The 24304-nt window shown below is 33.6% G+C and overlaps 1 protein-coding gene across 1 annotated transcript; it reads right to left on the reverse strand.

The window, feature by feature from the left end:
- Positions 1 to 12856: 12856 nt before the first annotated feature.
- On the reverse strand, positions 12857 to 14520 carry LOC126678860 (transcription factor ORG3-like). The gene is made up of 3 exons (XM_050373775.2): positions 14120 to 14520; positions 13132 to 13485; positions 12857 to 13052 (listed from the first exon to the last, which is right to left on the reverse strand). The coding sequence occupies exons 1-3, from the start codon at positions 14435 to 14437 to the stop codon at positions 12981 to 12983; spliced, it is 744 nt and encodes a 247-aa protein (XP_050229732.1). The 5' UTR covers positions 14438 to 14520; the 3' UTR covers positions 12857 to 12980.
- Between the last annotated feature and the right edge of the window lie 9784 nt (positions 14521 to 24304).

Consider the following 24304-nt stretch of genomic DNA (forward strand, 5'->3'; position numbering starts at 1 on the left):
AACCTAACTGTAAAGTCAACTATTAGTGAATGATTAAATATGGCATCGCAGCGGAAGTGTGAAAAAAAATGATAAGTTATGAATAAAGATTGGTTAAGTAGTATAAGAAAATTATGAAAATTCGAGGACAAATTTTTATAAGGGGGGAAGATTATAATAACCTAAATTTTTGAGGTATTACGTGTAGTGCCACGAGGCATAATCGTAAAGATTAAGAACGAGAATATCAGATTAGGATTGGATAATAAGGACTTAGACCGAAGCGGGTCTATTAGAATTATCGTAGAATAATAATTTAAATGGAAAATTATTATGCGATAAATTGGACTTAATCGAGACAAAAAGGGAATAAAATAAAAAAAGTTGGAAAGCCAGAGTTAATATTCACGTCAAGGTCCGTGAAATATTATTAATAAATGATCGTTAAAGTTTCGTAAGTATACGAAATCGTTTTAGAAGAAAGTTTGACGATTAGTTAAGAATAAGGGTTAAAGTGCAAATTAGCCACTTTAAGGGCTAAAGTGGACTTTTAACCACAAACTTCCGGAGGAAGTTGTGTTTTACTCTATTTTCTCAAGATAAGAAAATAATATCGATAAAGTGGTTATCGATAATCATTAATATGAAAATTGGACGAAAAAGTGAGAAAAAGTACAAGTTAGCTCAAAATGGAAATTTGAGCGTTTTTGGACAAAATTGCCAAACTAAATTATTGGAAAGTAAAACTATAAGATATGGAATTAAAATATTTATTAGAAATAAATAATACGGAATTTATCGAGAATCGAATGATTAAGCGATTAGTGGACTAAATCGGACGAAAGAAAGAAATTGAATCGAAAGGAGGTGGCAACTTAATGGACTAAAAGAGATACTTTGACAACATATAATATCAAAGGCATATGATTTAAGATGAGAAACCCCTCATTTTCAGCAATCAAAAACGTGATGATCATCTTCTTCATGAAAGAAAAATTTCAAATGCTCATAACTGTTTCGTTTCTCATCGGAATTGCGTGATTCTTGCGGCCTCGGAACGAGGAAAGGATCCTCTACGGATTTATGGTTTCAATTTAAGGTAAGAAAATAAACTTGAAGTTAGGGTTTCTGAGTTTGAATTTCTGCTTTGAAGTTTAATTTTGGGGCTTTGAATGTTTGGTGTTCATAGATGTTTAAGAGCTTGGATGGAGCAATTTTAATGGTGAATCATGAACATAGACCTTCGGCTTTGAGACTTCAACCAAGGTGAGGAGTTTCTGAAATTTGTTAGATTTTTATTGATGCATTCAATGGTGATTTTGATTAGGGATTCGACAATTGCATGATTTGAATAGTGTTTGATGATTGATGCCTTGTAGCTATGGAATTGTTTTGTTGCGAAGTGTAATGATGGAATGAATGTGGAGCTTAGGTTTCGGCCATTTAGATGGGGTGATGCTATTAATGATAATTGATTATAATAAGCATGAATTAAGGATGAAATGGCTGAATTAAGAATAGGTTTTGATTGTTTAAGTTGAATGAAATTTTGACATGAACATAAGGTATAAGTTCGGCTAAGTTGTAAAGTTCATGTCTAAGTGTTTTGAATGATGATAATATATGGAATGCATATGTTTTCGATAAAGTAATAGGGGCTGGATTGTGTTAATGTTGGAATGTGATATCGATAGGTTAGCCTCGATGCATAATAAGTTGTGATACGAATCAACGCAAACTAGTTGACGTTTTGCAGAAAATTGTTATGAAAAACAGCCATGTTGTGAGGACTATATCCGGAGCTGTATAGCTCCAAATTAAGTTCCGTTTGTTGATACGAAAACATTAGGATGTTTACTATAATTGTCTAAGTTTGAGTTTCTGTTGAATCGGAATTTAAAATGTTCATTTTGGACAGAACAATTTATTGTGCAATCTCTCCTACACTTGTGAACAGCTCCAAGGAAATAACTTCCGAGCTGATTTTCGACACCTTCGGGTGCGTATCATGGTCCGAGACCTCAACAAAAGTTGTAGGCGATGTTCTAAACTTTAAGAATGTCAATTGTTTTTAGGGGTAGGACTATTTTAAATAAGCGTTTTCAATAGCCAAAGTTGGCTAGAAACATAATTTTGGTTAAGTTAATAATAGCTAGAATTTTATTAACTCTTGCTATTATTATATTTGCATAGATCGGACGAGCGATCATCGACAAGGCTTGAGGAAAACAGATCGAGATATCGTCATGCTTATTTGAAGAATTGGATAGCAAGTGGTGAGTACACTTTAAATTACTCGCTAATATTCATAAACCTACGTATTTTAATGCGAAAAGCTATATGAATATTTATATATTTGAAATGTATGTTTTTAAAATGTATACGTATGTATGCTTCGAAAATGATGTTTTATCGTACTATTCTATTTTGATAATAACATAAATAAATGAAAAGAATATATATGCTTAAACACCGGGGAAGGTTATAAAGTAATGTTATATGAATCAAACATCGAATAAAATACAAGTATTGAACCAAGTACAAATAAACAAAGTATAGTACATTCCTATTTGTACTATTATTCGAATATTTATAAAAGAACATAGTACGTTCCTATACGTACTATTAATCATAATCAATACCCTATTATGCGTGTGTTATAAATGTATGCTTTTAGATTGTATTGTGCATGTTATGGTCCATAAAGGATCAAGAAAATCCAACAGAAATCATCAAAATGATAAATACATGAGATAAGAAAATGTACAATGATATATCCAATAATAAGAATTTGAGATCGAGGTTGAATTCGGTAGAACTATCCCGGGACATGTATCTCATCCATTCTCGATAATAGTCTTCGGGACTCATACGAAATAAAAAGTAAGTACAATACATCGAGATTTAACACGGGACAAGAATAATGATTATGATATGAAACAAGAACACATCGGTTGGCTTTGCTATCGATGTCAAACGTATGAAACACATCGGTTGGCTTTGCTATCGATGTCAGGAATCGAAACACATCGGTTGGCGTTGCTATCGATGTCAGGTGTGGGAACACATCGGTCGGCGTTGCTATCGATGTCAAACAAGTAAAGTTACAAGTAAAGTTAAAGAAACAATAAGAGTAAAGAAAGACATCAAAACCATAATAAGAAATCAAAGATGTCAAATACGTATAAACTATAAGTTTATGAAATAAACTAAGAGTTACGAAGGAAAGAAAAGAAGGTACGCAATATGATTTCAAATGAGTATTTTCTATATATAAAATGGGTTTTCAACGGTTTTAACCCTTTATGTAATATTGCGTGTAATTTTGGTGAACTCACTCAGTTTTATACTGACCCCGTTGCTCCTCCCATTTTTCAGGAATAGTACGATATGATTTGGAGAGTCAATCTTCCGAAGTTCTAATTCTCGGAAGTGATTTTTACAAGAAAAGAAAAAAAGGCTTTCATTCTAGCAGTCCGCAGTAGTCTATATATTTTAACTAGAATTTTGTATAACGCCTTTTAACTCTGATATTATTTGTAAATGGGTCACATGTATTTTATATATTAAATATGATTTGATTTGCAAAATATTTATAGTGGTTTTAGGCTTGCTACGGGTTTTTGAGCTACCACTCCCATTACCTAGCGCCGGTCGCGGCTCATAAATTTGGGTTGTGACACCATGTTTCAGGATGCTTAACAGATTTTTGCGCTACTGTTATTGGGATAGTTTGTCAAGATTATCTTGATTATGACATTGGAAAATTGTGTCCATTGACCTTCGTGCTCTTGTACAACGGGTGGTGGCTAAGACTGCTGCGAAAAAAAAGACTTGTTATAGATGCTACTAGTGCCCTTGAGTCTGTCAAGGAGCCAACTTCTAATGCTCTACAGTTTGGGTCTGTGGCTGCTAAAACTTCTAATTTTGAGGGATGGTTAGCTTTTTCTAAGATGGCTCTTGTTGGGTTTTCTAGGTTAATAACGTAGTGGAATTTCAAAATATTTATCAAAAACCCAAAACAAGATGAATGTAATTTGAAGAGAAAGACAGAATTGCAAAAATAAAACTTACTCGAATATCGAATTCAAACAACAATGTAGGAAGGAAGGAGGTGGTTCACTTTGGTGATACCTTGCCTCGGATCAAAACGACTTCAAAAGAATGCGTTCTCTACAAGTATCTACACGAATAGAAAAGCAATTAGAAATTGGCCAAATGACAAAAAGGCCAAACCTTTGAAAAAAAATTCACAAAAGTCTAAACCTTTTAATTTCATCCAATTTGTCCTGAGACTCTCACCTTCCAGACGTTGGTAGAAAGAAAGAAAGGAAATCACAGATCTGGCGGAAGACACTCAGATCATGGAGATTACAGCCAAATGGAAGAATCAAATGAAAACCCCCATGAGGAACATGAGGAGCAACGATCTCCTCCTCCTCACCTTCACCATCGTGAAAATATGACGAGGCAGCTAAGGGATCCATAGGAGAAGTAAGGGTCCTGGACAAAGCTGGAAGGACAGATACCGGGAGAGTCGAAGTTACTCCGGAAAAAGAAGATGAGGATGCAGGACAGTTGGATGACTACAAGAGGAAGCGGCCAAAAAACCCCAGACATCGGCAAAGGAACTGATGGAGCGACAAATACGAAAGGAAGAATCCCGAGTTTCTTCTTCAGAGGGAGATCCGGGTCATCACTCCGAGAACGCTTCCGAGAAACCAAAGCGGATCCGTGGCAGCGGACAACTTTGTCCGGTGACCTACCAACATAAAAGGTGAGATACGACACAGACCGACACGAAATAAGTATAAATAATGACAAACGACAAAAATGGGTTAAAAACGGCGAAAGATGCGGCCGACAAAGAAGCAACAGTTGTAGACAAAACCACAGTTGCAGACAAATACTCACTGATATAATCAGTATAAGTCCAGGACCCTTCTGTATATATCGTTCCAATTCGGTGCATGAGAGCATATTCCTCCGTCAGTACCTCATAGGGATCACGCGGCTCAATGTGAGAACGCCATAGTGTAGGGCCAAGGGACTTGGTCGGAAGTTTAACGATTATTTTTTTACTCTTCCACCGCTTTTTAATCGAGTCAGGAAGATCATTGAACATCTTCATACCAGAACGGAACTCCAAAAAAATAAACGACGAATCCTTTTTCCGGTAGGGAGAGTTCATCCAATAGTGCACGCGATTGAGAGTCAATCGCTCACTGTTAAGATTATGAAGCGACTTCAAACATATGAAGTGACGAATAGCATTTTGATGCAATTGGAACAATGCAACCTCCCAAAACTCGAGAAATCAGAGCAATAATGAATCCAACGGGAAGCAAAGACCGGCTTCAAATTGTTCTTCAACAATAATGAATCTAATGTTGTTTTAGAACATAATTTACACTCACCTTTATCTTAATCATTATTATGTAATATACTGATATTTATAAAAGCTAATACTAAATAAAATTATCACAATTTAATATTATGTGTACGTTGATTTTTTTTGTTAAATTTGACATTTTGCTAGAATAATTTATAATAATTAAATATTTTTGATTAAAATATAATATAATTTATCTATTAGTTTTAAAAGATAAAAAAACATAAATATATATTGAAAACATTTTAATTTTTAAAATATTTAAAGGTTGAATTGGAAATGTTAGAGTTTTAAAAAAAATAAAAAAAATATTCTAAAAAAATGAACTAATAAAATAAAGTGCAAAAAATAAAATGAAATTAAATGAGAGGCATTTCAAAAAATAAATGCAATATGTACAAATATTTCCAATAGTCTATTACTAAAAATAAAATAATAATAAAAATTAGGCTTAATGAAAAAAAAACCCAAACCTTTACGACTTGTTGCAATTATATCTAAACCTTTTAATTTTTGCAATAATATCCAAATTGCATTATTTTATTGCAATAATATCCAAATTGCACTTTTTATGTGAAGTTTTTTGAGTTTTTTGCCATTTTTTGGGACTTTTACTATATTATTATACATCAAAACATAATAATAGCCTAATATCTTAATTGAAAACAACAAGTTTAGCCATCAATTTGACTATTATTGCTACAAAAAATGCAATTTGGATATTATTGCAACATAAAAATGCAATTTGGATATTATTGCAAAAATTAAAAGGTTTGGATATAATTGCAAAAAGTTGCAAAGTTTTGGGTTTTTTTACCATCAAGCCTAAAAATTATTATATGCAATTTTTTTTAAAAGAATAAGTTAGAAAATTACAGTAATAGTCAATAAAAATATTTAAAATGAACCAATGAGCTATAACTCAAATGGTATAACCGCTCAGCAGTAAACTGCTAGGTCGTCGGTTCAATTCCTCCCACAACCGCTTCCCCCTCCCCAAATTATCAAAAAAAAATTAAATGAGTTATTGTATCAATTATTAGATAAATTAGTATAATTATGATGTTCTTGTATCTTTTTATTTATCTTTTAATAAAAATTATTTAAGAATAGAAATAATGTTTTTGAAAGAATATATTAGAAGAACAATAGATTTAAAGGTGGTCACTATTTTGTCCAGCTTTTCTAAAGTTTAATTTCTTCGGAAGCTAGAAATGTTAATTTTATATAAAAGAAAAGTTAATACAGCAAAGGTCCCTCCGAAAGCAACTATAATGCCCAAAACGATGGTTCTCCCCCTTCCTTTCAACTCAAACCCTAACCCTAGCCAAATTCATTCTTTTCTTAGCCATGATCGAAAGCTACCAAACCTAACCCGTACTCAACCTTCAGAACCTTCTCCGGTGGTGATCAACTTTGAGAACTTCCCACAATCTTGGAAGTACCCAGACCTCCAAAAGGCGTTTGCAAAATATGGGATTTTCGCCAGAGTCATCATTGCTCGTCGTATGAATCGTGCGAGTAGAAGATTTGGATTTCTGCATATTGATGATTCGAGTCGTCTTAAAGAGGTATTGGGTTTAATGAACACAGTTTGCATCGGCTCTTATTACATCAGGGCTTTCTTATCAAGGTATCTTTTCATGTCTGCTCCGTCGTTAGTCCAAGCTTCAGCTCCTGTGAAGCCTGTTGTTAGGGTTCAGCTCCCAAAACCAGTGAATAATCCTTCGATTAGAGACAGAAGATCGTATGTTCAAGTGGTTAATCGCGAGCCTATCTCAGTCACGTCGTCTATGATGGTGCAACTTTCTTATGAGAATTCGGTGATAGTACGAGTTCTACATATTCATAAGATTCTTAATGCATGTAATTACATGCATAAGAAAGGCATTAGGTTTTCCTCCTCTTCTTTCCTGGGTGGGAATTATTTCATGATCAATTTCAAAACAGTAGAGGATAAGCAGTTTTTCCAGAATATGGACTGTTCTGACTTCTTTGATTCATATTGCTCATGGGATTCGAATTTTGTGGCCAAGGAGAGATTTGTTTGGATTAAAATTATGGGGGTTCCTATGGGTGCTTGGTCTGAAGCGTTTTTTGAATCAGTTGGGAATCGCCTGGGCAAGTTTGTTACGGTTCATCCGTTTGTCAATTCAATGGAACGTATGGACGCATGCTATATTTTGATTTCAGCAGGTTTTGACAGAATTGATTGCTCCATCCCTATTCTTTTAAGAGGTCATTCCTACTCAGTTTTTATAATTGAGATAGATAGCCCGGTTTTGATGACAGATTATCAAGAGGATTTCTCTGAAGAATCTGATTCCTCTAGCAGCGAGCATGCTTCCTCAGAATCACCAAATCCAGATTTTAATAATCTAGTTCCAGCAACATTATCTTTAGAGTCGAATTCTCAACCTGAAAGTCAACAACCTACTGTTCAGGACGTAGCAGTTTTTGCTCCTATTCATCCTTCTATTGTGGATTCGATGGAAGTTATCCCTGATTCCATTCCTGTTGACGTTGCTGACAATAACACAAACTTCCCTGCTCTAAATCACTCAGGAATTACTCAGCGCAGAAAGACAATGGCAGTTAATAGGGACAATTTTTCAATTTCTTCATCAGCTGAGGTATCTTCTTCTTTTAATAATGCATGTATTATTAATAGAAATATAATCATTTCAGCTCAAGTTCAGTCGAAAGTGGTCGAGGAGAATTTTACTGTTGAACTGGAGAAAACATGGAATATTGGCGTGAACACAAGTCTTTTTTCAGAGGCTAAGAAGAGTAAAATCACTGCTCTTCTTTTTGACATATTTTTCAAGGTTTCAGTGAATGCCTCTTGAGGCGTTGCTCTTGCAAGGTTAAATAATTTTGTTATGTCGAATACATTTAATTGTATATCTTGGAACTGTCGTGGGGGTCTGGCTTTTTCTAGAAAGCAAAACATTATTCGTTCTTTGGTGAATAAAAACTCTTTATCTCTTATTTGTCTCCTTGAAACAAAGAAAGAGTCGTTTGATGATTAGCTTGTGCGTAGCCTAACATGGATTTTGATTTTTGTTTTTCGCCTTCAAATGGAGCTTCAGGAGGTATCATCTCTATTTGGGATAAACAGGTTATTTCTAGAGTTTTTTCATCCTATGGCGATAGATGGATGGTCTTGGATTTTTTATGGAATAATATGCATGTGCGTCTTATTTGTGTTTATGCTAGCAACTGTGCCCGTGAGCGAGCTGAATTCTGGCCTTTTATTTTGGATAAAATAGTGCAGGATAAGATGTGTATTTTACTAGGGGACTTCAATGAGGTTCTTTCTCCTTCCGAGAGACTGAATTGTATTACTTTCACCTCGTCTATGCAGCTTTTTGCGGATTTTATTTCAGGTTCTAATCTTATTGAATCTCCTCTGCAAGGTCGTTTTTTTACTTGGCAGAATTCTACTTCGAGATCAAAAATTGACAGGTGCTTTATTTCAGCGGACGTTTTGGGTGAGTGGCCAAATTGTTCTCTGACTGCTTTTCCTAGAAATTACTCTGACCATGTTCCGCTTTTGTTTTGATCAGAGGTTAAATCTGATTGGGGTCCTAAGCCTTTCCGCTCTATTAATGCTTGGTGGGAGCACAACGATTTTGAATCTTTTATTTTCACCTCTTGGGATAATATCAATTGTTCGGTTTCTGGAGATATTGTTGCAAAGCTTCGTGATCTTCGGCTTTTGATCAAAGGTTGGAATATTGATGTTATTGGGAATTTGAATGGGAAACTTGAAGGGATTCATCAATCCATTCACACTCTAGAGTCGGTAACTGACTTTTCTTATTTATCGATGCGGATAGAGACTGCCTTTCTTCGTTACATTCTTAGAGTTTTCGTGTTTCCAAGCAGTTGGAATCTCTTTGGCATCAGAAATCAAGGGTTACTTGGAATCTTTCGGGTGATAGGAATACTAAATTCTTCCATACGATTGCTTCGGTTCATTCTAGAAGTAATTTAATTACTGAGATCACTGTGGAAAATTCTACTTTTACAAAACCTTGTGATGTGAAGGATAAGATTTTCGAGTTTTATAAGAAACTCTACAGGAGGAATTCGGTTGTTCCTTTCTCTCTTGACAGTTTGGCTTTGCGATCCCTTTCTGACTCTGATTCTGCGGGTTTTAGCTCTTTTTTTACTGAAGAAGAAATTTTTAGAACTTTATTATGCTGTGATGATAATAAAGCTCCTGGCCCGGATGGTTTCAATTTCTTCTTCTATAAAAAAGCTTGGCATATTCTTAAGACTGACAATCTTGAGATTTTCTATGAATTGCACAGAGCAGGTACTTTTCCTCCAGGTATCAACACTGCCTTTCTTGTTCTTTTTCCGAAAGTTAAGGGAGCTTCTAATATTTCGGATTTCAAACCCATTAGTTTGATTAATGGCATTTTCAAGTTGATTTCTAAGGTGTTATCCAATAGGCTTTCTCCTTTGCTTCCTCAGCTAATTTCAGATAATCAGTTTGAATTTATCAGAGGCAGGAGTATTCATGATTGCCATATGTTAGCTACAAAAATTATCCACATTGCTTCCAGGCGTAAAGAGAAGCTTTTTGTTTTAAAGCTCGATATTCGAAAGGCTTTCGACATAATCTCCTATTATTTCATTCAGAAGATGCTTGCAAGAATGAATTTTGATTCAAAATGGCTTAATTGGAACTCGTCGTTTTTTGATTCTTCTTAGCTTTCTGTTCTTGTCAATGGCAGTCCAACTAAGAATTTTACTATGGGTAAAGGAGTGCGACAGGGTGACCCGCTTTCGCCTATTTTGTTTGTTCTGGCTGTGGAGGGCCTTAAAGCTTTGATAAGTGAAGCTATCGGTCTAAACTTGCTTGATGGCGTCAAAATTGATGGATATGCCGACCCTATATCTATCCTTCAATTTGCTGACGATACATTACTCTTCATTCCTCAAGACTTTGAAATGATCAGAAATTTGTTGCGAGTTCTTAGATGTTTTGAGATTGTTTCAGGTCTTTCCATCAATTATCAAAAGAGTTCCATTCTTGGAATTAATGTGGATTATGAGTCTCTCGCTACTGCTTCAGGTATTCTCAATTGTCCAATTCAGAAGTTTCCAATCACTTATTTGGGTCTTCCGCTTTCGCCAAAGCCGGTTAAGGCAACTCTTTGGAAGCCGGTGATTACTAGGTTTTCGAATCAGCTATCCCTTTGGAAGGGTAATCTTCTTTCTCCTGCAGGGAGATTGGTTTTGATCAAGGCGGTGCTACATAGTTTGCCGGTGTATTTTATGGGTTCGCTAGTTATGCCTCAGTCCATTGTTGCTTCTTTGGATCGTTGTATAAAGCGTTTTCTTTGGTGTGGTAACCCGGAGGGCAAAGACATTTGCAAGATATCATGGGACAAAGTTTGCCTTCATTATGATCAAGGGGGTCTTAACTTGATTCCATTCCGGATAAAAAACCAAAGCCTCCTTTGCAAATGGCTATGGAAACTTCGTATTGGAGGTAACTCGCTTTGGTACTTTGTGGTGATTAATAGTTGTGCAATTCGATCTTGGCATGATTTAGAGAGCTGCAATTTTAATTTTCTTTCTCATATTTGGAAAGGAATATACAAGCTTTGTGTTGCTAATCACAATATTTGGTCAATTTTTAATGAGGGAGTTTCTATTAAAATTGGAAACGGTAGTGATACTGCATTTTGGCTAGATTCTTGGGCTGCTTCTTCTTTTGCGGTTAGATACCCAACTTTATTTTCCCTGTCAAGGTCGAAATCCATCTCAGTCAGTATGCAGCTCGGTGGGAATGAACAGCTGCTATCGTCTTCTGGCTTCAGTTGGAACCGTCGACTGCGGGTGGGGGAGCTTCTTCAGCTGGACAATTTGATTTTGGAGAGTTCAGCAGCTCCTTTGATAGTCAACAGGTCGGATTCTTTTAGCTGGAAAGGGAAAAATGAGTTCAAAATTGGAGATATTTCTCTATCAATTCAGCAGGTATCAAATTCATATGGCAGCAATCATTTATTTCACTTACTCTGAAAAATGAAGGTGGCTCCTAGGATTCAATTTTTCACATGACTTCTTGTTCATGATAGAATTTTTTCTAATGCTTCATTGGTGGCAAGAGGTATTTTAAATTCTGATCTCATTGGTTGCTTGGTGTGTAATTTGGAGGAATCGAGTATGCATATCATTTGCCATTGTAGTTTTGCTTGGAGATTTTGGTCTTATATTTTGGCAAAATGTGATCTTGTTTGGGTTTCGCCTCCAACAGTGGATATCTTTTTATGTGTTTGGACTATTTTCACTCGCTCATCTTTCAAGGATTTGTGGCGTCTCATTTGGTTCTTCGGTATTTGGGAATTATGGAAAACTCGGAATAATAGGGTGTTCAACAACGTGGATAATTCACATGGGTCTCTAGCTTACTTGTGCATTACCAAGGCGGTTCACTATTTCTCTTCGTTTCATCCTCAATTTCCATATAACGGAAATGATGTGTTTAGATGTTTGGATACTTTTGTCATTCCTTTTTAATTGAATACATACTTTATGAAAAGGCGTATCTGTGTAAGTGTTTTACCTGCAGCGTATAAAAGCTAAGTGCCTCTCAAAAGAGGGTATTTATACAAGAAGCCCTTTATTATAAAGTTAATAAGTTTCATTCGTTGGTCCATTAGCAATCAAAACGGAGCCAAATATAGCCTAAATCGCATATTTTCACATGCGAGCAGAATTACAAAAAATCTACTATATATTCAGATTCGACCCAATGTTTTCATAAATTACAAATTCACTTATTCTATTCACCTCGTATTCTTTCCAACATAATAATGACTTTTAAATTTGTGATGGTATTAAATTTATTTTATTTCATTTCGGAAGGAAGAAAATGTTTTTGTTCCTCGTCATGCTGACACCTGATTATCACATTGATTTAATTTAACATAAAATAATTTAATAGTTTCACGTTGTTCGTAATTTTAGAGTTTAATATCTAAATTGAAACATATTGAAATTTTGTTATCAAAATAAAATAAAATAAAAGTTTAGTGACCATAAAATTTTTGTACCCGCTTATCCAACTGTAAGTTGAATATGTTAGCTAATTGACACAATCTGAAATAACATAATTGTACATTTGATGTTCTGACTTAAAACTTTGTTTAAGTAGTGCTCCGTTGCTTAATTCAATACTTTAATATCTACCAAACTCAATCCAGTTTTTCTAAAGAAAAAACGAGAAGAAGATTCTCTTATACAATTTACTTAAGACAAAGGTAAAATATATTTATTTATCCATAATTTTAGCTGTTTTGCCAAATAAACAATATTTTTAAAATCGTGTCATATATACTATTATTTTTTCGACCTTTATTGAATATACATACAATTAGTTTAGAGGTAATGTAGCGCGATGTTATACCTGCCATGTAAAATTAATTCTAAACACATAGATGTATAGAATCGCGGCACACGAGATCCAAAATGATTATGAATATATTTGGCAAAGATCGAAAAGATGATATATATGACCCGAATGTAAATATGCATATTTTTCCTTTACATAATTGACAATTAGGTCATCAAACATGAACAACTACTCTTATCTACTTTCATATAAAGATTCAAGCTTCTTGCTTAAAGCATCACTGTCCAATTTATAGGTCCGTTCCACCTGTAAATCCAAAAGTTCAAATATTAGAAAAGAATTTAATGAACTCATTCAAAAATAATTAATGAAATGATAAATGTACCTGAAAATGTAAATTGTAGAAGACCTTGCCGTCTAAGGATACAAAGGAAGAAGAATTAATTAAAAGAAGGCCTTCCTCCTTTAAAACAAGCAAAATTTCTGATAAACTATGGATGACATTTTTATGTGTGGAAATTTGAATAAATATTTCTTCATTGTCAAGTTGATTAGCGGATACTACCGATAGATTAGTTCCTTTTCTTCGGTTAATTTGAGGACTCATAATTACTGGATCCTGCTTCGATAATTCGAATAAAAGTTCTTCCTTCTTTCGGACTAATATCGCTAATTGTTTTCGTAGTTCCGGTATGTACGTCAATACCCTCGAAAGTGTGGCCGGTATGCTCAACTTCTTCTGCAATTTTATGATAATTGTAAGATTTATCTACCAACTCTATTGATAAAATAGAAAGTTTGGGAATTTTATTAAACAAAAGTGAAGTTGAAGATCTAATAATAAAAAAGGTAAAAATTTAGGGACCTTGGGTTTTGACAAAATTTGTTTTAATTCAAACCGATGTATATTTAACCAAATTCGAAACAGTTATTGTGGTAAGAAACTCACGAATGTTTCGAGATCATTTCCGAAAATTAATGACATTTTGATTATTTAATCCTTTTAGAATTTTTATTGAGTGGTTAATAGCATGGAAAGAAATTTGCAAGCAGAACCATTTGTATAAATTCATTGGCTGGAAGTGTCATTATACTATGAATTATACATAGGTTTTGCTTTTTCACATAGACACACCTAAATTTATATTTAAAGCATGCCAATTGATTACAACATAAGTTCCATTGAAATGAAAATTACAAAAGAATATCAATTAGGTCCATAAATTTATGTGGTAAGATCAATTAAATTTAACTTTATATATGAAGATCTAATAGATATAGAGATTTATAAACTTAGATCAAATAAATTCTAAATTTTTAAAAGCCAATTTATTTTTAATTTATTGAAAAAATTATACAAAAAGAACACATACCATTTGATTAGAGGAAGCCGGAATTAGAGATCGGAGAGAATAATAGAGAGCGTTCATCTTCTTACGACGATTACGCTCACTCGCATTATGATTAAGCTTCTTATTATTTGTGTTAGGATCACCACCACTATTACAAGCTGTAAAAGATGTGGATTGATGATCAAGATCTAATAATAAATTTTGTTGAGCATGATCAGAAGAAATTTTAGGAGTAGGGTGAATTTCTGTAGAGAAGTAAGAAATAAGATCATGAGCTATGGATTCTTCCAAAGGAAATCCAAAGTTGGGAAATATATGAGGAGGAGATAATGCTAACATTTTTTTGGATTAATTACTCTTAATAACAAACCTAATGTTGTTGAGCAATTGCAAATGATCATGACTTATGTATATATACACAAAGAATATCTCTCATCGCTAATTTATTTATTAAAAATAATGTGATAAAATAATATAACTAACGATGATGATCTTGTAATGACATCGACACACATCAAACTTCATGAATTCAACAATTTAATTTTACTCTTGATGCTTAAAATGAGACTTCAAACCTGGTTTATTTACTTATCTCAAAGACTTAATTACTCAAAATTCACTCTTTTTTTTTTCAAGATTGCACCATGACTTAGAAAAAAAAAATCAATTATCTCCTTATTTAGTTTTTTTGTATTTCAACTCTACCCCAAAGCATTTAATTAATCTCTTTTCATTTGATTTTTTTTTAAAAATAATTTTTTATTTTTAGTCTATATTCTAATTAGACGTTAATGTTATTAATACTACAAAAAAGCCCTTTCTCACAAAATTCAACAAATACAAATAATTTTTTTATTTAATTTATAATAATTATCGATAACTTTTTAAAATTTAAAACCGTAAAAGAATACCCTTTACACAAAAAATAAGTCGATTTGGGAAAAATAAAATAAAAACCATTCGATGAAAATAAAAATAAAAAAATCATCAGAAATCGATCGTTCTTCGATGGATCTGATCTTCCTCGAAGAACTCCGATGGATTTTTCAGTGGGCGGCGGCGATTTTTCCGATGGACGGCGGCGGGTTCATAAATTGGAGGAATACGGTGGAGGGTGGTGGGTCGGAAGCATAATTTAATTTATTCATTTTTTCTATAAAATTATATAAACTAATTAATTAATATGACTTATTGGAATGTTTTTAAAAATGAAGGACTTGTTTGTATTTTTCCAAATAAAAATATGATATAACCATTTTATTTAGTTGTTTTTAATATTTTCATCCTTAAATTAATTAAATCGCCAAAATTATTGAATTAGGGATAGAGTCGAAACACGAAAAACCAAACAATGATATAATTGGTTTTTTTATACATCATGGTGCAATTGAAAAAAAAGTAGGCTAAAACCATCTAGAGGCCCTTGTACTATATCATTTTTGTTCAAAAAGCCCTTGTACTATTTTTTGTTTCTTCAGGTTCCTGTACTTGGCAAAATTCTGATTTTTAGGTCCTTTTGAGGGACTGAAAGAATAAAAAAATTGTAAGTAAAGGGACTGGAAAAAACTAAAAAAGGACCTAAAAATCAAAAATTATGTAAGTAGAGGGACCTGAAGAACAAAAAAATAGTAGAGGGGCTTTTTGAACAAAAATAATATAGTACAAGGGTCTCTAGATGGGTTTAGCCAAAAAAAAGTACTACCTCCGTCCCACAAAGATATGCCACCTTTCTATTTTGGGTGTCCCAAATTATAGGTCACCTTCTATTTTTGGTTAATAATTTTAAACCTAAAAATCTTACTTACCCCTAATAAATGTACATTGTTATCTTCAACTTAATTAATTGCTCCATATTTCAATATGGAATAAATGTCATTTTTCAATACCAATGCAAAATACACCAATACAAAAATTAGCCATCAATACTTAATTAAAAAATTATTAAAGGCTAAAAATGGAAAAGTACATAAATAAACTAACTTTAACTAATCTAACTACTTTTTTCTTAATTCCCGTATTTGTCCAAACGGCCTATTTTTATGGGACGGAGGGAGTATAAAGGTTGATAGTTTTTGAGTAATTTCGCCAATCTTAAAATAGTTCTTCTAGTTCCTTAAGTTTTTGTATTTGTTAAGAGACAATTACTATTTAGTAGTTCTCTTATAATTTTTTGAAGATCGTCTGGTTTTCTTCTGATGTTAGATTGAAATTCAATATAACACACTTCTATAAGTTAAAGAATCTTTTTGTCAAAATTAAAATTTAATTTGGCTCGTGAACTTATTTTTCTTTCAAAAAAAATTCATTAATTCGTAAAATCATAAAAAAGGACCAAATAAATTTATGTAATTTAATTGCAATGGTTTGATCAACAATAGAATAGTAAAATAATTATTTTAAAACATATTTAATGAAAATTCAAAATTTAATTCGATTAATATTTAAAAGTAAATTAGATTAATGTGTTGGATTCTATTTACAAATTCTACAGTTCAATATATTTTCCATATTCTTCTAAAAAAAACAAAAATATTTTCCATATTACATGATTTCGAATCATATAATTTTTAAATTTTAAAATAAATAAATTATATTAAATTCTAAATTTTTGATGATTTAAATTATAATAAATTAAATTAATTTTTAAATTTACTTCATGAAAAAAATATTATTTTAATCTTGTTTTGATAAATTAAAAAATATAGAAAAAATATGATTCAATAAGTATTAATTAAAAAATAATATTTGAATTCTTTTTCAGTTATTTCATGGACAATTTTAAAAGAAAAATAAGTTTAAGGATCAAAATAAATTTTATTTTTGACAATCATATCCTTTAATTAAATCAAATAACAGAGTTGATTAAGGAAATGGAGTATTAGTTAATTTAATCAAACTGTTTGTGTAGCGGAGGGTATGGGCCCGGAAAGTACATTTCAACTTAAAATTAAAATATCGCAATCTGGATGTTGATCACATCAACATCAACACGTTGGATCATCATATCATATAATATCAAAAGCATGCATCTAGGAATATAAGAAGAATAAATTTGTGGATGCTCCAAGATTCTTATAGTCATGAAAGTATGACGATTTTTACCTCGTCTGAACGAGTATACGCTTGGTTCAATCCTAGTCTCGAAGTGATTCGCTCGAGTTCCTCGTATCAAGAGACCTAAAGCTCAACTCTCGCTACAATCACCCACTACTAGAAAACAGGGATGTAGCGACGGACTTTTCCGTCGCTAAAGCCCTAAATTTCGTCGCTAAACACTGTTTGCGACGGACTGGGTCCGTCGCAACATTATTGGTCGCAAACGGTGTTTGCGATTAATAAACAATTCCGTTGAAAAATTTGCGACAAATATTTCCGTCGCAAATATTAATTCTGTCGCAAATATTAATTCTGTCGCAAATATGTCTCCAAACGAGACGAAATGAGAGACAAATTTGCGACAGAATAGGTAAATTTGCGACAGATAATTCAGTCGCAAATCACTTCCACTTGGAGACAAATGGCGAGCCATTTGCGACGGATTTGTCCGTCGCTAATTAGCGACGGCCTGTTTCCGTCGCAAATGGCTCACTATTTGACTCTAAATGGAAGTGATTTTCGACGGAATTATCCGTCACAAATTTACCTATTCCGTCGCAAATTTGTCCCATTTTTTTCGGCAGATTTCTGCCGGTTTCCGCTATTTTTTTCTATTTTTTCCTGTCGTTTCAAATCTGTTAAATACAGTAATAACACTTCATTTATAAATCACAATCAATTGAAACTGATGAATAAATATGTATATATATAAATAAATATGTATATGTATATATATATATATATATATATATATATATATATATATATATAAGTATACATATTAACGTTAAAAAGGAAAAAAACATATTATGTTTGTAATAAGATAAGCTAACACGGCACTACAAAGCTGTAGTGTCGTCATCGTCTGGTGGGGTAGGTGGGGTGTCACGACCCATTTTCATGAATCGCGACCGGCGCTAGGGTATGGGTAATGTAGTACCAAAACCCGTAGCTAGCCTATCAATTAACATATAAACACATAAACCTGCAGAAAACCAATGCTCGGGGGCAACCGAGACTTCAGCTTAAATCTAGCAGTTATAATATTCAACAGTTAATATAACATGCTTATCCAATTCTGAGTCTAATATAGATTTATCATAAACCAATGTAAATAATATAACATGCCAAAGCAATATAACCAGTCGAACCAATCCGACAAAATATAATATAATAATAAAGACGTCTAGTTACTACTGCGGTCTAAGAATAAAACAGTTTACAATTTATCAAAATAAATGGAACCTCCGAGGAAAAGTAAATGCGGAGATCACCAGACTCTCTCAGATCATAACCTTGGGAAAATTGGGAAAACAATGGGGTCAGATATAATGAGATGAGTTTATACCACTATCTACATTTATTAAGTGGAAAACCTTTAAAACCGTTTAAAACATTTAATAACGATATTACGAATAATAGTTGGAACCCTAATCCACAATTCTAAATAAATAACATAATCCAATAGGTCTGGTCCCGAGAGCTGAGCTACACCGAGTTACCACTAACCACACTTATACCAGAGTCCCGAGAGCTGAGCTACACCGAGTTACTCTACTTGGTCCCGAGAGCTATGCTCACACCGAGTTACCACATTTCCATATATACCTTACCTAGATCAATACCGGTGCGCACGCAGTCCTAATGATGCCCATTAGGTAGCATGTTCCAACTAGAAGCCATAATATAAAAACAGTTCGAAATATACGTACAATATATATATTTAATATTAAAATAACAATTTACTTAATAAAGCGGTAAATAGTAAGTACAAACTCACTGCTTGCTAATCCACGTGATAACCGGCAAGCAACTAATCCTGGTTCGCCTCTGAAGCACGAAAAGTAGACGGGTCTAGACAAATAAAATAATTTATTAAAAACAGACCCTAACTCTAGAGAGTACTAGACACCACATAGGACTAGCACAAATAACACGTCGGAATAACACAAGCCAGAACACACAAAAATACCCATTAGGTAGTAAAGCCCAATTAATATAAGTCTATTGAGTTCTCGCTTTAAAATCCAATTTATAAATATTATTTAATATTCTTTAAATAATAATTAATTTTCAAATAGTGGGTTAGCCGAGTTATCATTAACTACCAAGCTAACCTCACTTGTCGAGTGACCCAAGTCTAACCCGACTCAAAATGTTTATCAATATTAACCCGAGTTTATATTTATAAAATAATTCAATAAATAATAATCCATTTTAAAAGCGGAACTCGATAACTTCAATTTCAAGTAACCCAAGTTACAACCCAAAAACTTATTTAATTACATCTTATAAAAGTTTAGGGACTAAATTGTACTTTAGCCAATTAGGGACTAAATTGTACTTTAGCCAATTTGATATCCAAAATTAATTTAATTGCTTTTGTTTATAATTAAAACCAAATACAAAGTTATTAATCAAAAATCCACTTAATTAAGTTATAAACTAAGTTCAGGGGCTAAATTGTACTTTAGCCATTTTGATGCCAAATTGATAATCTTAATTAAATGAAATTACCCGAGTAATTATATTAACTAAATTTATATTTAATTATAGTTTTCAATATTTAATTTGTAAATCAAAATAAAATCCAAGCTATTAGGTAAAGTTAAACTTAAAGGATTAATTTTCTTTAAGCAAAATAATTTGGTGGTTAAAATGGCTATTTAGCCATCATTTTCCTTTTAAAAGGAAACAAACCCGCCATGCTTGAATCCCATGTTACTGAACCAAGAAATTTTTCACAAACAAGAAGAATCAAAATTAACTAAAGCATGTAATCAATTATCAATCCAAGACCAACATATAACATCACCAAAACCATCTTATACATCAACACCAAGAACCCATCAAAAAAACGTTTACTGCCGAATCCCAAACATCCCGTGAACGAAGAACAAATATAGAACAAAGGATTGATACTCATTAAAAACTTAAACTAACAATAACCCAATAGATTTATCATCATTTACAAGCAGAATCATAGCCAAAAGGAAATGAATCATTCGGCAGAAACACATACTCCAAGAACAGTGTATAGCATTTCTAAAACGGAAACCGTACGGCGAATGGAACGAGATCGATAGCGTACCGTTCAACGAAAATGAGATGGGGAATTGAAGGTACGCGAGTCTAGATCGTCCGGAAACAAACGGTTTTGATTTCGATCTAGAAACGAATGAGAACGATCAGAAATACGTAATGCCGTTCGAAAACAAAATCTGAAATTTGAGGAATACAAAAACTTATCGGAACAGCAAACTTCAAGAGTGATTTTGATCAGCGAATTTTCAGAGAATTGGATGAACAATGGCAGCTAGGGTTAGCTTGCAGCAAGGAGAAGAGATTAGGGTTGGAGTTTCGTCATTTAAAGGCTCCGTAACGGAGAAATAAATCCCCAAACTACCCCTCCCCCCCGCAAGGCCCATTGCTGGTCTCGTACGAGACCAGCAAAAAGGCCTTTGTTCTCGTTCGAGAACCACGTTCTCGAACGAGAACAAAGAAAAAAGCCTTTGTTCTCGTTCGAGAACCACGTTCTTGAACGAGAACAAAGAGAATTAACACAGGTCTCGTTCGAGACCTGTGTTATTTCGAACAGGAAATTGGCTTAGCCAATTTCCCTTGGGCCAAAAGTAGTTAATTAATTTTCTTGTGCCCAAGGCTAGCCCAATGAACTAACTTGAACCGACAACCAAATTCGAATAATTTCAAAACACTCGGAACCACGTCGGAAATTACAAAAAAATAAATTAAAATTTTACGGGATATTACATGGGGGGCTGTGGCCGAAACTCTACAGGAAGGTTAGGCATCATCCTGGAAATCTCCTCACAATTAGTTGGGCCATGGTCGCCGCCTGCTGACGCTGCTGCTCCGCTATTTCTCCTGAGCCAGTCGCAGACCCTCCTGAATGCCGGTGTGCACACGGCGCTCGACCTCCTCGTTCGCCTACTGCGATGACCTAAAAGAGCTGCCTTGCTGCACCCTACTGCTTGTCCTCGTGTACCTGTTGCGCGCGGAACCCAAGCCGTACACACGTTTCTTCTTGTTGATGCCCTCTATGTCTAGAAACACCTGGGTCTCGTCCGCTGCCGCTGGACTCGAGGAGCTACCTTGTCCGGTCGGAGACTGTGTCGCAGCAGCAAGCCTCTTAGTGATGGCGTCCTACAAAACGATAAAAAACATATCAGTTTAGTTTTTAAACAACAAAAAATGCATATCATATTAAAAAGTAAACCTAATTTTTGACAGTATTTCCTCTATAATATGAGCATCACCCATTTTTCAGGGAAGTCCTGCAAGCAAATTTAAATATATAATCCAACCAATAAATATGTTCAATATAATCTAGCATTTCTAAGTTCTTAAATTCAAATAAACAATCTACCCTAATATATTTAACACCTAACCAACAAACATTTTTAATCTAATATATCATTTCCGAATTTATAAATTCAACTTAGAGAATTATAAGTTCAATAAGGACTTACAGTCATATCCTGAGGCCGCTTGTCGACCGGCTTCTTGTCAGCCTTCGTGGAGTGAAGGCGAGTGTACAGCTCCATTGCACTCGGCTTCTGGCCAAGCTCCCTTTCCTATCAAAAAAAATACAGTTTAAAGCAAATACGTTAGTTAAATATTTTAATTACTGAATTTTAAAACAAACCATCACATCCATATGCTTGAGAGCGGAGCGAGATCCACCAGTATGGCGGACAGGTCCAGTACCAGCGCCAGCTGGCTCGCTCATCCGATTTGCTCGGGCGGGTTTGACCTCTTCCTCTCTGTCTCTGAGTCCCAGAACGCGTTCCAAGTATCCTAGATATCCTGGGTCACAGAGGTATGCTTCTGTTTTGTCTTCCTCATTTTATGGATGTTGTCTTTGTAGTGGTTGGCTGCGTGGGTCATGAAGACCTGTCTGATGACCTCCTCGCTGTAGGCCGACCTATCCCACCAGAAATTCTTCTGCAAACAGTAAAAACATGTGTTGTGAGTTAGTTTTTAAAAAAAAAATCATAACTTACAAGTATGAAACTGTAAATTTAATTACGTGGAACTCCTGGAAGTAGAATTCTCTCTGCTCCGCTGTTAGAAAGCGCCATGTTGTTCCATTCTCGAACCAGCACTTCCTAAAAATCTCCCGCATAACACGGAAAACAGGTCCAGAGTCCATCAACAGCGTCCTGTGATTTTATAAGCATAGTTTAATATATATACATATTATTTACACATACATATTACAATACACACAGTAAGAACTAAATTGTAATCATACCTGCTAGGGTCCGGGTGAACCCTCGCCCTACCCTGGTCGTCCAGAACAGCCGGGGGCTCGCCAGGCTCACGGTGCTGCCGAGGCTGAACAGGTCCTCCGGCCTCCAACTGCTGCTGCTCCTCAGCACCGTCGTCATCGCCAGCAACAACGTCTCCATGTCCGCGTCCTCGGTCTGTGCCTGACCCTTGACCTCGACCCCTCATACTTGCACACATGTCAATTTTAAATGTTCCACAAACAGCCAACATATTATAACAATAAAATTATGGGTTTTTGACATTTTTGTGTCTGTAAGACACAAAATTCTCATTTTGTGCCTGGGCCCACGCAGCCCGCCATATGAGATGGCGGGCTGGTATCTAATTAGGGTGATTATTAATCACCCTAATTAGCTACCAGCCCGCCATCTCATATGGCGTCTGGTGCCTGATTCCCTGCAACAGCAGGGAATCATTTGACCGACCAGCTGGTCGGTCAAATGATTCTCTGTTGTTGCAGGGAATCCCGTGCCACAAAGCAGCCCGCTATCTCATATAGCGGGCTGCTTTGTTATATATAGGGGAGTGCTTCAGCACTCACCTATTCAGCCAGAGAGAAGAAATTATGTAGAGATAGGAAAAAAAATGTAGAGAAGAATAGAAAAAAAAAAGAAAAAAAATTAGAATTGTAATTAAATTTTAGTGGGTTATGTCGTAAAAAAAAATTAGTGAATTTTAGTGGAGTTTGACGGATTGATTTTTCCGGACTTGGTTGAAGCGACGGAGTTTATTTTGTGGAGCTAATCGGATATTTTTCTGGAGCTAAACATTATTTTTGGACTGCTATTTTACGACGTCTACAAGAGGTTAGTCCGTATTTATTTTTAATTAATTTAGTTGCATTTTATTTTAGAAAATGTTGAAATTAAAAAATGTTAGAGTTTATTATAGATTAGAAAATGTTAGAATTAGATTGAATTTATTTTTTAGAAAATATTATAGTTTAGTAATTGTTAGAAGTTATAGAAATTTTAAAGATTTACATCATTTTGAATATTTATATAATTTAGAAGAATTCATAGGATTCTTGTTAAGTATTATAGTTTAGAAATTGATATAATTTTTAATATAGTGTAGAAATTAGAAAATAGTATTTTGAAAATATATCATAGCAATGTCGTATACAAATTGTCTAGAATTTGTGTTTTGAAAATATAGAATAAGTTTTTTATAAAGTTAATAATTTTTTTAAAAAATATGACATAATTATTATGATATAATGTAGTTTAAAAAATACGTAAAAATTGTATTTTAAAAATATCGTATTAGTTGTTTATAATTTTTTTTAATTTTTTTAAAATTAGATTTAATAGTTTTTATAAAAAATAATATTTTGAAAATATAGTATACACTGTTTAGAAAATAATTAAAAGTTAAGTATACATGGTTATTATTACGTTTTGCAATTTAAAATAGTATGTAATAATTATATTTAGAATTTTATTTTAGAAATTGTTATAACTTTTGATGAGTAGCCTGTGAATATTAGAATTTTATTTTAGAAATCAGAAGAACATTTATTCATGACACATGCTTGTAGTAAATTTTTAAAAAATAAGATATAATAGTTTTTATAAAAAATAGTATTTTGAAAATATAGTATACACTGTTTAGAAAATGATTAAAATTTGAATATACATGATTATTATTACGTTTTGTAATTTAAAATAGTACGTAAAAATTATATTTTGAGTTTTATTTTAGGAATTGTTATAATTTTTAATGAGTAACCTGTGAATATTAGAAATTTATTTTAAAAATAAGAGTAACATTTATTCATGACACATGTTTGTAGCA

Source organism: Mercurialis annua, linkage group LG4, assembly GCF_937616625.2.
Source record: "Mercurialis annua linkage group LG4, ddMerAnnu1.2, whole genome shotgun sequence".
In the NCBI taxonomy this organism is placed as follows: domain Eukaryota; kingdom Viridiplantae; phylum Streptophyta; class Magnoliopsida; order Malpighiales; family Euphorbiaceae; genus Mercurialis; species Mercurialis annua.

What these genes read in the sequence shown, in the direction of transcription:
- LOC126678860 (XM_050373775.2), bottom strand. Translation starts at nt 14,437, where the DNA reads ATGTTAGCATTATCTCCTCCTCATATATTTCCCAACTTTGGATTTCCT. An exon ending in CGGCTTCCTCTAATCAAATG is followed by an intron (nt 13,486 to 14,119) that starts GTATGTGTTCTT and finishes ATAAAATTGCAG; the next exon opens with AAGAAGTTGAGCATACCGGC. An exon ending in TCTACAATTTACATTTTCAG is followed by an intron (nt 13,053 to 13,131) that starts GTACATTTATCA and finishes TTGGATTTACAG; the next exon opens with GTGGAACGGACCTATAAATT.